Genomic DNA, 19,931 nt, shown 5'->3' with positions numbered 1-19,931 from the left:
GTCTTGCACTGTCATCCAGGCTAGAGTGCAGTGGGTCAGTCTCTGCTCACTGGAGGCTCTGCCTCCTGGGTTCAAGTGATACCCCTGCGTCAGCCTCCTGAGTAGCTGACATTATAGGCACATGCCACCAAGCCCAGCTAATTTCTGTATTTTTAGTAGAGATGGAGTTTTACCATGTTGGCCAGGCTTGAACTCCAGGCTGGTCTCAAACTCCTAACCTGAAATGATCCACCCACCTCATCCTCCCTAAGTGCTGGGATTACAGGCGTGAGCCACCATGCCTGGCCAAATTTTTAGTTCTAATTTTGTCTCCAAAAGTTGAGTAGATCAAAGGTTTCCAAAAGAATACTATAATTATAATTTTTAAAACTCTCCAGCTGGGTGCGGTGACTCATGCCTATAATTTCAGCGCTTTGGGAGGCCAGGTGGGCAGATCACAAGGTCAGGAGATTGAGACCATCCTGGCTAACATGGTGAAACCCCCGTGTCTACTAAAAATAGAAAAAATTCGCCGGGCATGGTGCCACACGCCTGTAGTCCCAGCTACTCAGGAGGCGGAGGCAGGAGAATCACTTGAACCTAGGAGGTGGAGGTTGCAGTGAGCGGAGGTCACGCCACTGCACTGTAGCCTGGGTGACAGAGCAAGACTGTCTCCAAAAAAAAAAAAAAAATCCATATCTTAAGATAAAATTAAAACCAAGAAAGGGAATATAGAATTTCCTTTTTTGTTTTTTTATTGAGAAGGAGTCATCCTGTCACCCAGGGTAGAGTGCAATGATGCGATCTCAGCTCACTGCAACCTCTGCTCACTGCAACCTCTGCCTCCTGCGTTCAAGCGATTCTCCTGTCTCAGCCTCCCGAGTACCTGGGATTACAGGCATCCACCACCATGCCTGGCTAATTTTTGTATTTTAGTAGAGACGGGATTTCACCACGTTGGCTAGACTGGTCTCGAATTCTTGACCTCAGGTGATCCGCCCACCTGCTGGGATTACAGGTGTGAGCCACTGCACCCAGCCTAGAGTTTACTTTTTAAAGGTGTATAAGTATCTCGTGTGTAAGCATTAAAGTAAGCACTAAGTTTGTCTTCTGGAGTAAGAGCATATATTGCTGGTTCACAATAGTGGCCAAAAATGCTCATTGGTAATAACAGTTTACATTTGTTTCGGCAGGAGAACTAGTGGCTCTGAAGAAGGTGAGACTAGACAATGAGAAAGAGGGCTTCCCAATCACAGCCATTCGTGAAATCAAAATTCTTCGTCAGTTAATCCACCGAAGTGTTGTTAACATGAAGGAAATTGTCACAGATAAACAAGATGCACTGGATTTCAAGAAAGATAAAGGTACCAGCAAAGAATCACATTTTTACAGGGTAGACTGGTTCAATCTTTGCCTTTCTTTTTTTTTTCTTTGTTTCTTATTATTTATTGTCAGACAGAGTCTCACAGTGTCGCCCAGGCTGGATTGCAGTTGTGCAGTGTTGGCTCACTGCAACCTCTGCCTCTCGGGTTTAAGTGATTCTTGTGCCTCAGCCCCCAAGTAGCAGGGATTACAGGCATGCGCCATCATGCCGGGCTTATTTTTGTATATTTAGTGGAGGGGGGAGGTTTCGCTATGTTGGTCAAGCTGGTCTCAAACTCCTGACCTCAGGTGATCCGCCCACCTTGGCCCCCCAAAGTGCTGGGATTACAGGAGTGAGCTACCATGCCTGGCCTCGTGTGTGTGTGTGTGTGTGTGTGTTTTTTTAATTATAAAATAATAAGTGAATGAATGGATATGATGCATGTATGCCTTTGGTGGAAAAACTGAAAACATAGAAGAAGAAAGAGAAGATGGTAGTAGTTTATGTCCTATTTTCTCCCTATATGTTACCACCATCCATGGGAAACCACTGAAGTATTAATACATTTTGGTATATTTGCTTTTAGTTCTTTTTTTTTTTTTTTTTTTTTTTTAGACAGAGTTTCACTCTCTCACCCAGGCTGGAGTGCATTGGCTCTGTCTTGGCTTACTGCAACCTCCACTTCCCAGGTTCAAGCGATTCTCCTGCCTCAGCCTCCCAGGTAGCTGGGTAGCTGGGATTACAGGCACGTGCCACCACTCCCAGCTAATTTTTATAATTTTAGTAGAGACCAGGTTTCACCATGTTGACCAGGCTGGTCTCGAACTCCCGACCTCAGGCAATCATCCGCCTCAGCCTGCCAAAGAGCTGGGATTACAAGGGTGAGCCACCACACTCAGCCCTGCTTTTAGTACTTTGAAAGCCCTGCTTTTTAGTACTTTATACCATATCTACTGTATTTATTTATTTATTTATTTATTTATTTATTTATTTATTTTTTTTGAGACGGAGTCTCGCTCTGTCACCCAGGCTGGAGTGCAGTGGCCGGATCTCAGCTCACTGCAAGCTCCGCCTCCCGGGTTCACGCCATTCTCCTGCCTCAGCCTCCCGAGTAGCTGGGACTACAGGCGCCCGCCACCTCGCCCAGCTAGTTTTTTGTATTTTTTAGTAGAGACGGGGTTTCACCATGTTTTTTTTTTTTTTTTTTGAGACGGAGTCTCACTGTATCGCCCAGGCTGGAGTGCAGTGGCCGGATCTCAGCTCACTGCAAGCTCCGCCTCCCGGGTTTTTACGCCATTCTCCTGCCTCAGCCTCCCGAGTAGCCGGGACTACAGGCGCCCGCCACCTCGCCCGGCTAGTTTTTTTTGTATTTTTTAGTAGAGACGGGGTTTCACCGTGTTAGCCAGGATGGTCTCGAACTCCTGACCTTGTGATCCGCCCGTCTCGGCCTCCCAAAGTGCTGGGATTACAGGCTTGAGCCACCGCGCCCGGCCCGGGGTTTCACCATGTTAACCAGGATGGTCTCGATCTCCTGACCTCGTGATCCGCCCGTCTCGGCCTCCCAAAGTGCTGGGATTACAGGCTTGAGCCACCGCGCCCGGCCTACTGTATTTATTTTAACAAAGCTAAGATCAAACGTTATTTAGTGTTGTATAATAAGCAATTATTATAAAGGTTATTTAGTGTTGTCATAAGCAATTTCTCATATCTTTAACACATTTTAATGGCTATGCATAAACATGAACCCAAATTTACCAGTCCCTGTTGAGCAATTGGTTGCCAATTTTCAATTAAAAAATAAAAAAAATAGGCCAGGTGCAGTGACTTACCCCTGTAATCCCAACACTTTGGGAGGCCGAGTCGGGTTGATCACCTGAGGTCAGGAGGTCGAGACCAGCCTGGCCAAGATGGTGAACCCCATCTCTACTAAAAATACAATATTTAGCTGGGCATGGTGGCAAGCACCTGTAATCTTCAGCTGCTTGGGAGGCTGAGGCAGGAGAATCATTTGAACCCGGTAGGCAGAGGTTGCAGTGAGTCGAGATCACACCATTGCACTCCAGCCTGGGTGACAAAAGCAAAACTCTGTCTCAAAAAAAAAACCCCAAAAACATAATAGAAATGCCTTGAGTATCTTTCTGCATAAATCTTTGCATTATGATTTATTTTCATTGTATAGCATTTTTGATGTAAGAGTTATTTGGTCAAATGGATTTTCATATTTAATGTCAGATTCCTTTTAAGAAAAATAGTATGTCCAGTGGGTGTCCATCTCAGTGTATCATCCCCAACATTGAGTATATCTTTTTTTTTTTTAATTTTGAGAAGGAGTCTCACTCTGTCGCCCAGGCTCAAGTGCAGTGATGCAGTACAGCGACACAATCTCGGCTCACTGCAACCTCTGCCTCCTGGGTTCAAGTGATTCTCCTGCTTCAGCCTTTGGAGTAGGTGGGATTACAGGCACACGCCACCACTGCCAGCTAATTTTTGTATTTTTATTAGAGACAAGATTTTGCCATTTGGCTGGGATGGTCTCAAATTCCTGACCCCAGGTGATCGCCCACCTCGGCCCCCCAAAGTGCTGGGATTACAGGTGTGAGCCAGTGTACCCGGCCAAGTATATCTTTTTTAAAAATTGTCATCTGGGCTAGGTGTGGTTGCTCATGCCTATAATCCCAGTACTTTGGGAGGCCAAGGCAGGTGGATCACCTGAAGTCAGGAGTTTGAGACAAGCCTGGCCAACGTGGTGAAACACCCCTCTACTAAAAAAGCAAAAATTCACTGGGCATGGTGCTGGGCACTTTTAATCCCAGCTACTGGGAAGGTTGAGACAGGAGAATTGCTTGAACCCGGGAGGCAGAGGTTGCAGTGAGCCGAGATAGTGTCGCTGTACTTGAGCCTGGGCAATAGATCAAGACCCTGTCTCCAAAAAAAAAATTGTCATCTGGATAGGTTAAGTATGATATTATTATTTTATATATTATTTTAATTTAATTTTTATTTTTTGAGACAGAGTCTCAGTGTGTCACCCAGGCTGGAGTACAGTGGTGATCATAGCTCATTACATCCTCAACCTCTAGACTCAAGTGATTCTCCATGCCTCAGCCTCCTGATTAGCTGGGACAACAGGCATGCACCACCACATCCAGCTGATTTTTTATATTTTTAGTAGAAACGGGATCTCTCTATGTTGCCCAGGCAGGTCTCTAACTCCTGGGCTCAAGCGGTCTGCTCACCTTAGCCTCCTAAAGTGCTGGGATTACAGACACCGCACCCAGCCAATGTCACTTTGGATTATATTCCTAATATTTTGGGTTTTCTCTGTGTTACTACTTTTACTTTCTCTCCCTCTCTCTTTCTCTCTTTTTTTGTTTTTGGAGACAGAATCTTGCTCTGTCACCCAGGCTGCAGTGCAGTGACATGATCACAGCTCACTGTAACTGAACTCCTGGGTTCAAGTGATCCTCCTGACTCACCCTCCCAAGTAACTAGGACTAGACAGCACTCCTGGCTGATTTTTAAAAATTTTGGTAGAAACAGGATTTTGCTGTGTTGCCCAGCCTGGTCTTTTTTTTTTTTTTTTTTTTTGAGACATCTCGCTCTGTCGCCCAGGCTGGAGTGCAGTGGCATGATCTCTGCTCACTGCAAGCTCCGCCTCCCAGGTTCACGCCATTCTCCTGCCTCAGCCTCCCAAGTAGCTGGGACTACAGGCGCCCACCACCACGTCTGGCTCATTTTTTTGTATTTTTAGTAGAGACGGGGTTTCACTGTGTCAGCCAGGATGGTCTCGATCTCCTGACCTTGTGATCCTTCTGTCTTGGCTTCCCATAGTGCGGTATTACAGGTGTGAGCCACTGCACCTGGCCAACCCAGCCTGGTCTTGAACTTTGGGCCTCAAGCAGTCCTCTTGCTTTGGCCTCCTAAATTGCTGGGGTTATAGGCATTAGCCAACATACGTGGTTTCTTTTTTGAGGTGTCCTTTGCCTACGTATTTTTTGCAATTTTAGTGTTTTTCTTATTAATTTGAGGTCTTAACTAAATCTCTCCAAGATACTTTTTTTTTTTCTCTCTTTTTTTTGAGATGGAGTCTTGCTGTGTTGGCCAGGCTGGAGTACAGTGGCATGATCTCGGCTCACTGCAATTTCCACCTCCTGGGTTCAAGCCATTCTCCTGCCTCAGCCTCCCAAGTAGCTGGGATTACAAGTGTGCGCCACCACGCCCGGCTGTTTTGTGTTTTTAGTAGAGATCGGGTTTCACCGTGTGGGCCAGGCTGGTTTCAAACTCCTGACCTCAAGTGATCTGCCCACCTCGGCCTCCCAAAGTGCTGGGATTACAGGCGTGAGCCACCACGCCTGGCCATACTTCTTTTTTTTTCGTTTTTTGTAGACAGAATCTTGCTTTCTCACCCAGGCTCGAGTACATTGGTGCAGTCACAGCTTATTGTAGCCTCGAACTCCTGGGCTCATATGATTCTCTTGCTTCGGCCTCCCAAGTGTCCAGGAATACAGGCAAGCACCATCACACCTAGCTAATTTATAAATTTTTTTGTGGAGATGGTGTCTCACTATTTTGCCCAGTCTGGTTTCCAAAGCTCAGGCAATCCTCTCACCTCAGCTCCTCAAAATGTGGGGATTACAGGCATAAGTCACTGAACACAGCCCCAAATTTAAGGGATTGAATTCGTTGATTCATTTTTCTCTCAATTTTTAAATACTACGATTTTATTTTTTTCCTTTCTTTTTTTTTGAGACGGAATCTTGCTCTTTTCGCCCAGGCTGGAGTGCAGTGCCGCTGTCTTGGCTCACTGCAACCTCCGCCTCCCAGGTTCAAGCAATTCTCATGCCTCAGCCTCCCTGAGTAGTTGGAATTACAGGTGCATGCCACCATGCCCAGGTAATTTTTGTATTTTTAGCAGTTAGGGTTTCACCATGTTGGCCAAGCTTGTCTCGAACTCCTGACCTCAAGTGATCTGCCCACCTTGGCCTCCAAAAGTGCCGGGATTACAGGCATGAACTACCACACCCAGCCTCTTTTTTTTTTTTTTCTTTCTTGAGGTGGAGTTTTGCTCTTGTTGCCCGGGCTGAAGTGCAGTGTTGCAGTCTTGGCTCACTGCAACCTCTGCCTCCTGAGTTCAAGCGATTCTCCTGCCTTAGCCTCCCGTGTAGCTGGAATTATAGGCGCCTGCCATCATGCCTGGCTAATTTTTGTATTTTTTTTTAGTAGAGATGGGGTTTCACCATGTTGGCCAGGTTGGTCTCGAACTCCTGACCTCAGGCAGTCCTCCTGCCTTGGCCTCCCAAAGTGCTGGAATTATAGGCGTGAACCACCACGCCCGGCCAGTACTATGAATTTCACTAATAATTTATAACACATTTATTATGCTGTCCCTGGCATATTGAGTCCTGTTAACTTGTATAAAAACCTTTACAAAATAGTCATCAATAATATGTAACTAATGGGCATGGTTGTGTTACAAATGCAACTTCATTTACAGCAACAAGCAGCAGGCTGGCTCTGGTCTAAGGTCTGTAATTTGCTAACTGACTTAGGTCATTAAAGTCTAATAAGACAGGCTGAGCACAGTGGTTTATGCCTCTAACCTCAGCACTTTGGGATGTTGGGATGGAAGGATTGCCTGAGCCGAAGAGTTAGAGACCAACCTGGGTACCATAGCAAGACCCTGTCTCTACAGAAAGTGAAAAACATTAACTGGGTGTGGCGGCGTGTGCCTGTATTCCCAGCTACATGAGAGGCTGAGGTGGAAGATTTGCTTGAGCCCAGGAGTTTGAGGCTGTAGTGAGTCATGATCATGCCACTGCGCTCCATCCTGGGCAACAGAATGAGACTCTGTCTCAAAAAAAGATATAAAAAGGCTGAGTGTGGTGGCTGACGCCTGTAATCTGAACACTTTGGGAAGCCCAGGTGGGCGGGTCACCTGAGGTCGGGAGTTTGAGACCAGCCTGACCAACATGGTGAAATCTCGTCTCTACTCAAAATATAAAAATTAACCGGGACTTGGTGGCGCATGCTTGTAATCCCAGCTACATGGGAAGCTGAGGCAGGAGAATGGCTTGAACCCAGGAGACGGAGGTTGCAGTGAGCTGAGATAGTGCCACCACACTCCAGCATGGGTGGCAGAGTGAGAGTCTATCTTAAAAAAACAGCCGGCCGGGCGTGGTGGCTCAAGCCTATAATCCCAGCACTTTGGGAGGCCGAGACAGGTGGATCACAAGGTCAGGAGATCGAGACCATCCTGGCTAACACGGTGAAACCCTGTCTCTACTAAAAAATACAAAAAGCTAGCCGAGTGAGGTGGTGGGCACCTGTGGTCCCAGCTACTTGGGAGGCTGAGGCAGGAGAATGACGTAAACCCGAGAGGTGGAGCTTGCAGTGAGCTGAGATCTGGCCACTGTACTCCAGCCTGGGCGACAGACTGAGACTCTGTCTCAAAAAAAAAAAAAAAAAAAAAAAAAACAGCCTAGTAATGCAACCTGATCAGGACAGTTGCCCCCACGAAGAGGTGAGTAGTCCATACAGTACTAGACTAGGAATCAGAAGATTAATTCCTTTTTTTTTTTTTTTTTTTTTTTTTTTTGAGAAGGAGTCTGGCTCTGTCACCCAGGCTGGAGTGCAGTGGTGCGATCTCAGCTCACTGCAAGCTCCGCCTCCCAGGTTCCCACCATTCTCCTGCCTCAGCCTCCGTGAGTAGCTGGGACTACAGGTGCCCGCCACCACGCCTGGCTTATTTTTTGTATTTTTAGTAGAGATGGAGTTTCACTGTGTTAGCCAGGATGGTCTTGATCTCCTGACCTCGTGATCCGCCCATCTCGGCCTCCCAAAGTGCTTGGGATTACAGGTGTGAGCCACCACGCCCGGCCCTCTTTTTTTTTTTTTTTTTTTTGAGAAGGAGTCTTGCTTTGTTACCCAGGCTGGAATGCAGTGGCACCATCTTAGCTCACTACAACCTCCAGCTCCTGGGTTCAAGTGATTCTCCCGCCTCAGCCTCCCAAGTAGCTAGGATTATAGGCACGTGCCATCCATGCCCAACTAATTTTTGTTTTTTTTTTTTTTTGAGTCGAAATGGGGTTTCACCATGTTGGGCAGGCTGGTGTTGAACTCTTGACCTCAAGTGACCTGCCCTCCTTGGCCTCCCAAAGTGCTGAGATTACAGGCATCTGCCACCGCGCCCAGCCACAGAAGATTAATTCAAATGTTAGCTCCGTTATTTATTATTAGGAAGGGCTAATTATTCAACTACTCTTAGTTTCAGTTTCTTCATCTATAAAATTCAAGGGTTTTTTCTAGACAGTCTATGGTCAACTCCAAAATTATATTAGGATTGAGGCATTGTTACTTCAGCATTCTTTTTTTTTCTTGTTTTTAATTTTTTTTCGTCTTATGTAGGTGCCTTTTACCTTGTGTTTGAGTATATGGACCATGACTTAATGGGACTGCTAGAATCTGGTTTGGTGCACTTTTCTGAAGACCATATCAAGTCGTTCATGAAACAGCTAATGGAAGGATTGGATTACTGTCACAAAAAGAATTTCCTGCATCGGGATATTAAGTGTTCTAACATTTTGCTGAATAACAGGTAACATAGTAACCAAATAAGATTAATCTCTTTCCTCTTCTCCTCTGACCTTTTTAGTTTCAAATGGTTAATTGGTATTATAATTAGACCTAATAGTGCAGTATTCACACACACATTGAGTTTTTAGTGATATTCCCTATGTTTAGCGTGGGAGAAACATGCCTGCTCCTTCAGCTGTTCTTGAGCCTTTCTCAGTTACCAACTTTCTGAGTAGACATTGATGTGCAGTTGGTGATTGGCCTTTTCTGCCCAGTACTTACTCATAGGTTTTAATAGTGTAAACAGGCAGGAATCTGGTGATGAACAGGTGTTAATTCATCAGAAGTTTTTTATTATCTGCTTTCTTCTTTTCTGTTTATTTGCCTATACTGCATTGGTAATATCAGAAGTATTATGCATAGTAGGTTTTTTTTGAGACGGAGTTTCACTCTTGTTGTTCAGGCTGGAGTGTAGTGGTGTGATCTCAGCTCACTGCAACCTCCACTTCCCAGGTTCAAGTGATTCTCCTGCCTCAGCCTCCCGAGTAGCTGGGATTACAGGCACCCAGCACCATGCTCAGCTAATTTTTGTATTTTTAGTAGAGATGGGGTTTCACTATATTGGCCAGGCTGGTCTCGAACTCCTGACCTTGTGATCCACCCGCCTTGGCCTCCTAAAGTGCTGGGTTTACAGATGTGAGCCACCGCACCCGGCACACTAGTTTTTTTGTTTGTTTGTTTTTGAGACAGAGTCTCGCTCTGTCGCCCAGGCTGGAGTGCAGTGGCATGGTCTCAGCTCACCTCAAGCTCTGCCTCCTGGGTTCACGCCATTCTCCTGCCTCAGCCTCCCAAGTAGCTGGGATTACAGGCGCCCGTTGCCACGCCCAGCTGATTTTTTGTATTTTTAGTAGAGATGGGGTTTCACCGTGTTAGCCAGGATGGTCTCGATCTCCTGACCTTGTGATCCGCCCGCCTCGGCCTCCCAAAGTGCTGGGATTACAGGTGTGAGCCACTGCGTCTGGCCCTGACACACTAGTTTTTTTAACAGCCTACTTGCTGAGGAATAAAGAACAAATCTGGTACCATTTAAATCAGGCAAGTGTTTAGTTCTTTAGGTAATTAGGTTGGTTACCTCTATTTTTGTCTGATTGACTCATTGTTTTAAACATTTCGGTTCAGTTTTATCTGGCAGACATTATATAGGAAAAAGGAAAGATTATGACACATTTCCTCTTTTTATGATGTAAAATAACCAATCTTGCATGGTTTCCTGGGACTTTCCAGATTTTAGCTCTAAAAGGCTCACGTGCGATGACTGAACACTGGAACTCAAAACTTTTGCAGGAGAAATAAATTACTCAGTTCAGTAAACTTTTATTAAGCTCAATTTTTTTTCCCTTTGAATTTGAGAGTATCTGGAAAGATGTATCCTTGAGGAATGAATAAGAATTTATCTGAAAAACTGATAGTGGGTGATCAAATTTCTAGGCAGAAGAAGCTGCATGCCACAAAAGCACATAAACGTGAAAATAACACGTTATGTCTGGAAACCTGTAAACAGGTCAGTATTTCTAGAGTAAGAAGAGGGAAGCACGTAATGGCCAAGAGATGAAGCTGGATAGTTACATGGAGCCCATTTATGGATCTTGTATGCCCCACTGAGGAACTTAAACTTTATCTGTATTTGACAAGGATCAGCATAACTTGAACCCAGGAGGTGGAGGTTGCAGTGAGGCGAGATCATTCCAGCCTGGGCGACAGAGCAAGACTCCATCTCAAAAAAAGAAATAATCTTAGACTGAGTCTAATCACTCTGTCGCCCAGGCTAGAGTTCAATGGCAGGATCTCACTGCAACCTCCAACTCCTGGGTTCAGGCGATGCTCCTGCTTCAGCCTCCTAAGTAGCTGGGATTACAGGTGTCCGCCACCATGCCCAGCTAATTTTTCTTTTTTTAGTAGAGATGGGGTTTCACCATATTGGCCAGGCTGGTCTTGAACTCCTGACCTCAAGTGATCTGCCCGCCTTAGCCTCCCAAAGTGCTGGTATTACAGGCGTGAGCCACTGTGTCCGGCCAAAAGAGTATTTCTTTTTTTTTTTTTTTTTTTGAGAAGGAGTCTGGCTCTGTCGCCCAGACTGGAGTGCAGTGGCGCGATCTCGGCCCACTGCAAGCTCTGCCTCCCAGGTTCCCACCATTCTCCTGCCTCAGCCTCCGCGAGTAGCTGGGACTACAGGTGCCCACCACCATGCCTGGCTTACTTTTTGTATTTTTAGTAGAGATGGGGTTTCACTGTGTTAGCCAGAATGGTCTCGATCTCCTGACCTCGTGATCCACCCATCTCGGCCTCCCAAAGTGCTGGGATTACAGGTGTGAGCCACCGCGCCCGGCCAAGAGTATTTCTTTATGTTGCTTTCTCTGACTCATAATTCCTAGTAAAGTTGGAGGTTGGTGACTCTCCATCTATAATAAATAATGCATTAAGAACTTCTGGCCTATAGTATAATATACTTTCTGCTGTTCCCTTTACTCCTCCATGAGGAGATGTCTCAAAGCAGGGAATAATTGCAGGTCCGTTTGGTGTCCTTTCTGGTGGGTAAGGCCCCTTTTTCTTCCTGACTTTCCAGAGTTAGAAAGCTGATGAGGTCCCAGACTAAATTGAATTTCCTCCTCAGGTTGCTAGGCAGGATACAGGAATCCCATGGTCTAGCCTGATCCATCCAGCCTCTTCCCTTACCCACTTAGCTGTGTCTACTCAGACCTCTGGGTGAGACGGCCTGGAGAAAACGGTGAAGGGTTGTCAGCTGGGCAAGGAAGAGAGAGAACAGTTGGCAAGAGAGAGAAGACCAGAGTTGGATTCCTTGATGTTCATTATATTTTAATTACAAAGTATAAATGAGACCAAATCATTTTATATAGAAGAGAGACGCAGTCAGTCTTCTGTTTTGGAAAGGTCGCCAAATTATCACTTTATGCTCATAAACTGGAGGCAGAGAGACCCTCTAAGAACTTTGTATGAAATGGTCAGTGCTTGAAATAACCCAGACACTACTAGAAGGGATGGACTCAGTAGATCTGTAGACTTTGGTTGAATGAGTGAATGGTAGATAGTGAATTAGAGAAAGTAAGATCACTCACAGGTTTCTGACTTGAAAAACTATCTAGATGGGTGGCACTACTAGCCAATACAAGGAAGACGGAAGAGTAGGATGGATGGGGTAACAGGCAAATCTCTTTTGGATATGTCTTTTATATATCCAGGGTAGTGATATTTAATAGCATATGGTCATTTGGGAATTCCAAACTACCAGTACAGATTTGGTAGTTACCAAGCATAGAAAATAATGTCAGAAATGTCACCCAAGAGAAATTGTCAGAGAGATAGGAAGAAAATAAGGAAAATATGAATGCAGGATAGGCAAGTTTAAGAAGGGAGTGATCATTGATGTCAGATGATGCAGGCAAATTATAAGAGAATCTGAAAATTAAAAGGTCAGTAGTGATATTAGTGTGGAGTAAGGGGATGAGTAGCACAATTAATGAGAAGGTAGTGGTAGGGGGTGTCTTTAATTTTTAATTTTAAGGATGGCAGATATTTGAATATATTTAAATGCTAAGGGGAGGCCAACATGGTGGCTCACATGTGAAATCCTAACACTTTGGGAGGCTGAGCTGGGCAGGTCACTTGATGCTAGGAGTTCGAGACCAGCCTGGCCAACATAGCAAAACTCTGTCTCTACTAAAACTACTAAAATTAGCTGAGCTTGGTGGTGCACGCCTCTAATCCCATCCCAGGCCCAGGAGGCCAAGGCATGAGAATTGCTTGAACCTGGGACGCAGAGATTCCACCACTGCACTCCAGCCTGGGTGACAGAGCAAGACCCTGTCTCAAAAAAAAAAAAAAATGCTAAGGAGAGAGAATATCTGTACAAAGGGAGCAGTTAAAGATTTGGGGGCTGGGCACAGTGGCTCACGCCTGTAATCCCAGCACTTTGGGAGGCCGAGGTGGGCGGATCACGAGGTCAGGAGATCGAGATCATCTTGCTCAACATGGTAAAGCCCTGTCTCTACTAAAATACAAAAAATTAGCTGGGTGCGGTGGCACGTGACTGTAATCCCAGCTACTTGGGAGGCTGAGGCAGGGGAATCACTTGAACCTGGGAGACGGAGGTTGCAGTGAGGTGAGATCGCGCCACTGCACTCCAGCCTGGCAACAGAGCAAGACTCCGTCTCGGAAAAAAAAAAAAGGCCGGGTGTGGTGGCTCACACCTGTAATCCCAGCACTTTGGGAGGCCAAGGTGGGCGGATCACGAGGTCAAGAGATTGAGACCATCCTGTCCAACATGGTGAAACCCCATCTCTACTGAAAATACAAAAACAAACTGGATGTGGAGGCACATACCTGTAGTCCCAGCTACTCAGGAGGTTGAGGCAGGAGAATCGTTTGAACCTGGGAGGCGGAGGTTGCAGTGAGCTGAGATCGCGCCACGGCACTCCACCCTGGTGACAGAGCGAGATTCCATCTCAAAAAAAAATAAAAAAATAAAAAAATAAAAAAGATTTGGCAAAGAACCAAAATAATTTAAAGGAGCAAGGTTCTAGAATAGATGGGATCGAGGCCACAGGTGGAGGGATTGATTACCCTTGGTCAAGAAAAGAGATTGACATACTTTTTATGTATCGTTGAACCTTGAACAACGCGGGTTTCAACTGTGGCATGTCCACTTATACACAGATTTTTATCCAACCAAAGACAAATAAAAAACAATGTTTGCAGTATATCAAACTTGTGTATATGGAGTACCAGTGTTTCATATATGCTGGTTCTGTAAAACCTACTGCAGGACTTGAGTTTGCTTGAATTTTGGTATATATGGGAGTCTTGGAACCAATCCCATAGATATACTGAGGGATAACTGTAATTAAAAGGAAAGAGGAGCCGGGCGCGGTGGCTCACGCCTGTAATCCCAGCACTTTGGGAGGCCGAGGCGGGCGGATCACAAGGTCAGGAGATCGAGACCATGGTGAAACCCCGTCTCTACTAAAAAATATAAAAAAATTAGCCGGGCGCAGTGGCGGGCGCCTGTAGTCCCAGCTACTGGGGAGGCTGAGGTAGGAGAATGGCGTGAACCCGGGAGGCGGAGCTTGCAGTGAGCCGAGATTGCGCCACTGCACTCCAGCCTGGGCGACAGAGCGAGACTCCGTCTCAAAAAAAAAAAAAAAAAAGGAAAGAGGAAAGTAAGATTATAGATGGAAGTAGGTTTACTGGAAAAAGGTAGGATATTAAGTACCTCTCACCTAATGACTTTAATTTTTTCATTGAAAAAGGTCATTTTTATTAAGTAAGTGTAAGAGGATAGGGGATGGATTAGAGCATTAAGGAGAATGCCAAAGGTCTGTAATGACAGCCATGCTGAATGGAAGTTACTGATTACAGGCAAGTAAAAGGACTAATCAGTAGCATTCAGGAATTAACAGAGAGAGGAAGTCACACATTTTGCAGTGGCACCATACAATATGATTATATGATTTTTTATTTTTATTTTTTTTGAGATGGAGTCTCACTCTGTCACCCAGGCTGGAGTGCAGTGGCGCTATCTCGGCTCACTGCAACCTCTGCCTCCTGGGTTCAAGCAGTTCTCCTGCCTCCGCCTTCCGAGTAGTTGGGACTACAGGCGCATGCCACCACACCTGGCTAATTTTTGTATTTTTAGAGACGGGGTTTCACCATGTTGGCCAGGCTGCGTCTCAAACCTCTGACCTCAAGTGATCCACCCACCTCAGCCTCCTAAAGTGCTAGGATTACAGGTGTGAGCCACCACGCCCGGCCAGTTATATGATTTTTATTTTTTGCACTTGTGTTCAGCTCTCTAGGTAGAGCAGAAAAGGCAGATTTTCTAATGATCCAGAATTAGGGACTTATGGATTAGCTATATCACAAGCTAAGGGAACCAGGAAGACAGTAGTTTGGTTAACTAACCAAGGGGTCCAGGCAGGCAAGGGAAGGAAGTATTATGTGAGAGAGGGCTGAACTGGGAGTGAGTGGAGGCACTGTGTACTTGAAGGTCTTGTCAAAAGGCAAAAATGTTAAACCATGGTCTCAGAAAGAATTCTCCACATATTTCTGTATTCATCTTATTCCTTTGAGACAGGACAAACAATATGATGCCACTTCTTTTGTATTTTATTTTATTTTATTTATTTATTTTGTATTTTATTTTTTGAGATGGAGTCTCGCTGTGTCACCCAGGCTGGAGTGCAGTGGCACAATCTCGGCTCACTGCAACCTCGGCCTCCCGGGTTCAAGTGATTCTCCCGCCTCAGCCTCCCAAGTGGCTAGGACTATAGGTGTCTACTGCCACGCCCATCTGATTTTTGTATTTTTAGTAGAGACGGGGGTTTCACCAGGGTGGTCTCAAACTCCTGACTCAAATGATCCGCCTGCCTCGGTCTCCCAAAGTGTTGGGACTACAGGCGTGAGCCACTGCACCCAGCCTGTTCTATTTTATATTGCAAAAAGTTACCAATACTTCCACACTTCATAGTGAATCACCTTAATGGTTTAGTTGTAAGGAAAAGCAGGAGTCAGTAAAAGTGCTATCAGCGGCCTGGCGTGGTGGCTTATGCCTGTAATCCCAGCACTTTGGGAGGCCAAGGCAGGTGGATCACCTGAGGTAGGGAGTTCAAGACCAGCCTAACCAACATGGAGAAACGCCATCTCTACTAAAACTACAAAATTAGCCATGAGTGGTGGTGCATGCCTATAATCCCAGCCATTCGGGGGGCAGAGGTTGCAAGTGAGCTGAGATAGCGCCATTGCACTCCAGGCTGGGCAACAAGAGTGAAACTCAGTCTTTAAAAAAAAAAAAAAAAAAAAGTGCTATCAACAGGTTCTATAGCAGACTAAATTCATTTAATAAACATTTATTTAGTACCTAGTGTGAGCCAGGCAGGAAATATGTTAGATGCAGGTGATATTCAGGTCTACCCTGATTTCTGTAACTATATATCCATTTCCATTTTACCTTTCAGTCATACTATGTGCCTTGAATCTTGAATTGTCTCAGACTTTCAGAGTAAGGATGCCAAGTAATTTGAGGAATCATCTTTGTCTCAATATAAGTTAACTATTTCTTTCTGCTTTTCTCACAATTTGCTTATATTGAACTTAATGTAATGGTGTTTGGGGCAAATGGATAAGGTACCTTTAACTTGACTAGGAATAAGCATTGATTTAATGTAGAAGTTTGTTGCTGGTAGTTACCTTGTTTTAATATTGTCCCATGTTCATATCTTGGGGAGCACCTCTTGGCCTTTTTTCTGTACTACATATTGAGTATCCCCTGTGCTTGAGACGAGAATTCTTTTGGATTTCAGATTTTTTTAGATTTTGGAATATTTACATTATATTTACTGGTTCTGAACATCCCAAATCTGAAATGTTCCAGTGAGTATATCCTTTGAGTATCATGTTGGCACTCAAAAAGTTTCAGATTTTGCTTCAGACAAAGATGGGGGGAAAAGGTTCTGAAAAATTTTGGATTTCAGATTTTTGGATTTGGATGCGCAATCTGTATCTCATTTTTTTGCCTGATCTGAGCTATTAGACACCTACACCAGCTTCCTGTAAGAGAGTGAGCTGGCTTTTCATGCCCTAAGAGGTTGGAAGGCTATAAATATGACTAAGGAGGTTACATGAATTTAGATAATTATCATTAATCCAAAGTAGTCAATAAATAGTAGTTGGGTTTTTTTGCATTGTCCACCCCCTCCAATGAATAAATAGTTTTTAAATAGATTCCCAACATTTTGCCTTGCAGTTTTCAAAATTATTCCTTCATGCAGGAGGAGAGAGAGCATCAGGAAAAATAGCCAATGCTTGCTGGGCTTAATACTTTGGTGATGGGTCAAGAGGTGCAGCCAACCACCATGGCACACATTTACCTGTGTAACAAACCTGCACATGTACCCTGGAACTTAAAAAAAAAAAAAAAAATTCCTTTATATCACTGTCAAGGATAGAATACTGAGCAGAGGCCAGTCATGGTGGCCCATGCCTGTACTTCCAGCCCTTTGGGAGGCTGAGGAGGGAGGATCACTTGAGCACAGGAATTTAAGACCAGTCTGGGCAACACAGGGGAACTCTGTCTCTACAAAACAATAAAATAATTAGCTGAGCATATTGGTGCATGCCTGTAGTCCCAGCTACTCGGGAGGCTGAGGCTAGAGAATCACTTGAACCCGGGAGATCATCAAGGCTGCAGTGAGCCACAGTTGCACCCCTGCACTCCAGCCTGAGTGATAGAGTGAGACTCTGTCTCAAAAAAAAAAAAAAAAAAAATTACTGAGCAGAGTGAAACATGGTTGGGATCTCCTTGAAGTGATTCTCAAAGCCTGATTCTCAGGCCACCTGCATTAGCATCACATATGGGCCTGCTAGAAATGCAGATTCATGAGCCACGTTCTACTGAGTCAGCATCTCTTAAGAATGGGGCCCAGGAAACTGGGTTTCTTTGCTTGTTTTTTCAGAGATAGGGTCTTGCTCTGTTGCCCAGGCTGGAGTGCAGTGGCCTCCCAAAGTTCTGGGATTACAGGTGTGAGCCACCATGCCCAGTCTGTTTGCCCTCTTAAATCTTTCTCAATCTAGAACAGCTCATTTCTTTTTTTCCCAACAATAAGTATTTAATCTAGCAGGTTCTAGGTACTGTTGTTTACCATGAAATAAACTTAGCTAAGGAGTCAAATTCAGAAAATGTAATAATAGTTTGTTTCTTTTAAAAGCCTAAGGCATTATAATTGAAGTAGTCAAAAAAGGTTTAATTAGGGGGATTGAGTGTTAAGAGTAGAAGTAACCATGAACTGGGTATTGTATGAAATTTTTTAAAAAGAAAGAGAAAAGAGTAGAAAGAAGAGAGCAGAAGTTAAAATTTATTTTTGTAATTCCTTTAGCTCCTAACTTGGCGCATGACTTTTCAGGTGTATTTTGGAGGCCACTGCTATTGCTTATGAAAATAATTGTTTTTTGTTTTACAGTGGGCAAATCAAACTAGCAGATTTTGGACTTGCTCGGCTCTATAACTCTGAAGAGAGGTAAGGCATTAATAAAATTACATGTGGGGAATAAGGTTTGTTTTTTTGAGGCAGGGTCTTACTCTGTTGCTCAGGCTGGAGTGCATGGCTTGATCTCAGCTCACTGCAGCCTCAACCTCTGTGGGCTCAGGTGATTCTCCCACCCTAATCTCACAAGTAGCTGGGACCATAGGTGGGTACCATCACACCTGGCTAATTTTTGTATTTTTACTAGAGACAGGATTTTGCTATGTTGCCCAGGGTAGTATTGAACTCCTGGGCTCAAGCTACCTGCCTGCCTCAGCCTCCCAAAGTGCTGGGATTACAGACGTGAGCCACCACATCCAGCCAATAATCTTTTTTTTTTTTTTTTTTGAGACAGAGTCTTGCTCAGTCGCCCAGGCTGGAGTGCAGTGGTGCAATCTCGGCTCACTGCAAGCTCTGCCTCCTGGGTTCAAGCCATTCTCCTGCCTCAGCCTCCCGAGTAGCTGGGACTACAGGCGCCCGCCACCATGCCTGGCTAATTTTTTGTGTTTTTAGAAGAGAAAGGGTTTCACCATGTTAGCCAGGATGGTCTCGATCTCCTGACCTCGTGATTTACCCGCCTTGGCCTCCCAAAGTGCTGGGATTACAGGCGTGAGCCACTGTGCCCGGCCTTTTCTTTTCTTTTTTTTTGAGACAGAGTCTCACTCTGTCACCTGGGCTGGAGTGCAGTGGCGTGATCTCCGCTCATTGCAACCTCCACCTCTCAGGTTCAAGCAATTCTCCTGCCTCAGCCTCCCGAGTAGCTGGGATTACAGGTGCCCGCCACTATGCCCAGCTAATTTTTTGTTGTTTTTGGTAGAGACGGGGTTTCACCATGTTGGCCAGGCTGGTCTCAAACTCCTGACCTCGTGATTCGTCTGCCTCGGCTTCTCAAAGTGCTGGGATTACAGGCATGAGCCACCGCACCCAGCTAAGAATCTTTTTTATTCCTGGATATTCTAGTATTCTGCAAGTTGCAGCAACTGTTAGAGTTCCCTAATTATCTGAAAGCGTTATCACTTAGATTTTAGGCAGCAAATTTTATCTAAATTCTTGAATTGTCCCTTGACTGGAATAAATAAATTAGAATGGAAGTTATTTATTTCTGTCTCTTTTCTCTTCTCTTCCTTTTTCTTTTTCTTTCCCAGAGATTTGCACTTGTTGCTCAGGCTGGAGTGTAATGGCACGATCTTGGCTCACTGAAACCTCTGCTTCCCAGGTTCAAGCAATTCCCCTGCCTCAGCCTCCCAACTAACTGGGATTACAGGCATGCGCCGCCACGCCTGGCTAATTTTGTATTTTTAGTGGAGATGGGGTTTCTCCTTGTTGGTCACGCTGCTCTTGAACTCCCAACCTTAGGTGATCCACCCACTCAGCCTCCCAAAGTGCTGGGATGACAGGTGTGAGCCACCATCTTTTTTCTTTTTTTTTTAATAGGCCAGGCGTGGTGGCTCACGCCTGTCATCCCAGCACTTTGGGAGGCCCAAGTGGGTGGATCACCTGAGGGCAGGAGATCAAGACCATCCTGGCTAACAGGGTGAAATCCCATCTCTACCAAAAATACAAAAAATGAGCCAGGTATGGTGGCGGGTGCCTGTAGTCCCAGCTACTCGGGAGGCTGAGGCAGGAGAATGGCATGAACCCGGGAGGCAGAGCTTGCAATAAGCCGAGATGGTACCACTGTATTCCAGTCTGGGGGACAGAGCGAGACTTCGTCTCAAAAAACAAAAAAAAAATAGAGGTGAGATCTTGCAGTGTTGACCAGGCTGGTCTTGAACTGGCCTCAAATGATTCTCCCCTATAGGCCTCCCAAAGTGCTGGGATTACAGGCATAAGCCACCACGCCAGGCCTGGAAGTTACTTCTTTTTTTTTCTCTTTTTTTTGAGATGGAGTCTTCCTCTGTCACCCAGGCTGGAGTGCAGTGGCG

At 45.2% G+C, this 19,931-nt stretch overlaps 1 protein-coding gene across 4 annotated transcripts in view; it reads left to right on the top strand.

The window, feature by feature from the left end:
* CDK12 (cyclin dependent kinase 12) overlaps positions 1–19,931 on the top strand; it is an 87,987-nt gene that overhangs the window by 34,219 nt on the left and 33,837 nt on the right. For all 4 annotated transcript variants that reach the window (XM_073005346.1, XM_008012866.3, XM_008012867.3 and 1 more), the window contains exons 5-7: positions 1,173–1,343; positions 8,747–8,936; positions 17,944–18,000. In XM_073005346.1, coding sequence (XP_072861447.1) covers positions 1,173–1,343; positions 8,747–8,936; positions 17,944–18,000 — 418 coding nt within the window. The remainder of the gene's footprint in view (positions 1–1,172; positions 1,344–8,746; positions 8,937–17,943; positions 18,001–19,931) is intronic.

Source organism: Chlorocebus sabaeus, chromosome 16 (assembly GCF_047675955.1).
Source record: "Chlorocebus sabaeus isolate Y175 chromosome 16, mChlSab1.0.hap1, whole genome shotgun sequence".
NCBI classification, from domain to species: domain Eukaryota; kingdom Metazoa; phylum Chordata; class Mammalia; order Primates; family Cercopithecidae; genus Chlorocebus; species Chlorocebus sabaeus.
The sequence above is the reverse complement of the archived record's forward strand: the minus strand, read 5'-3'. Positions and strand labels throughout refer to the sequence as shown.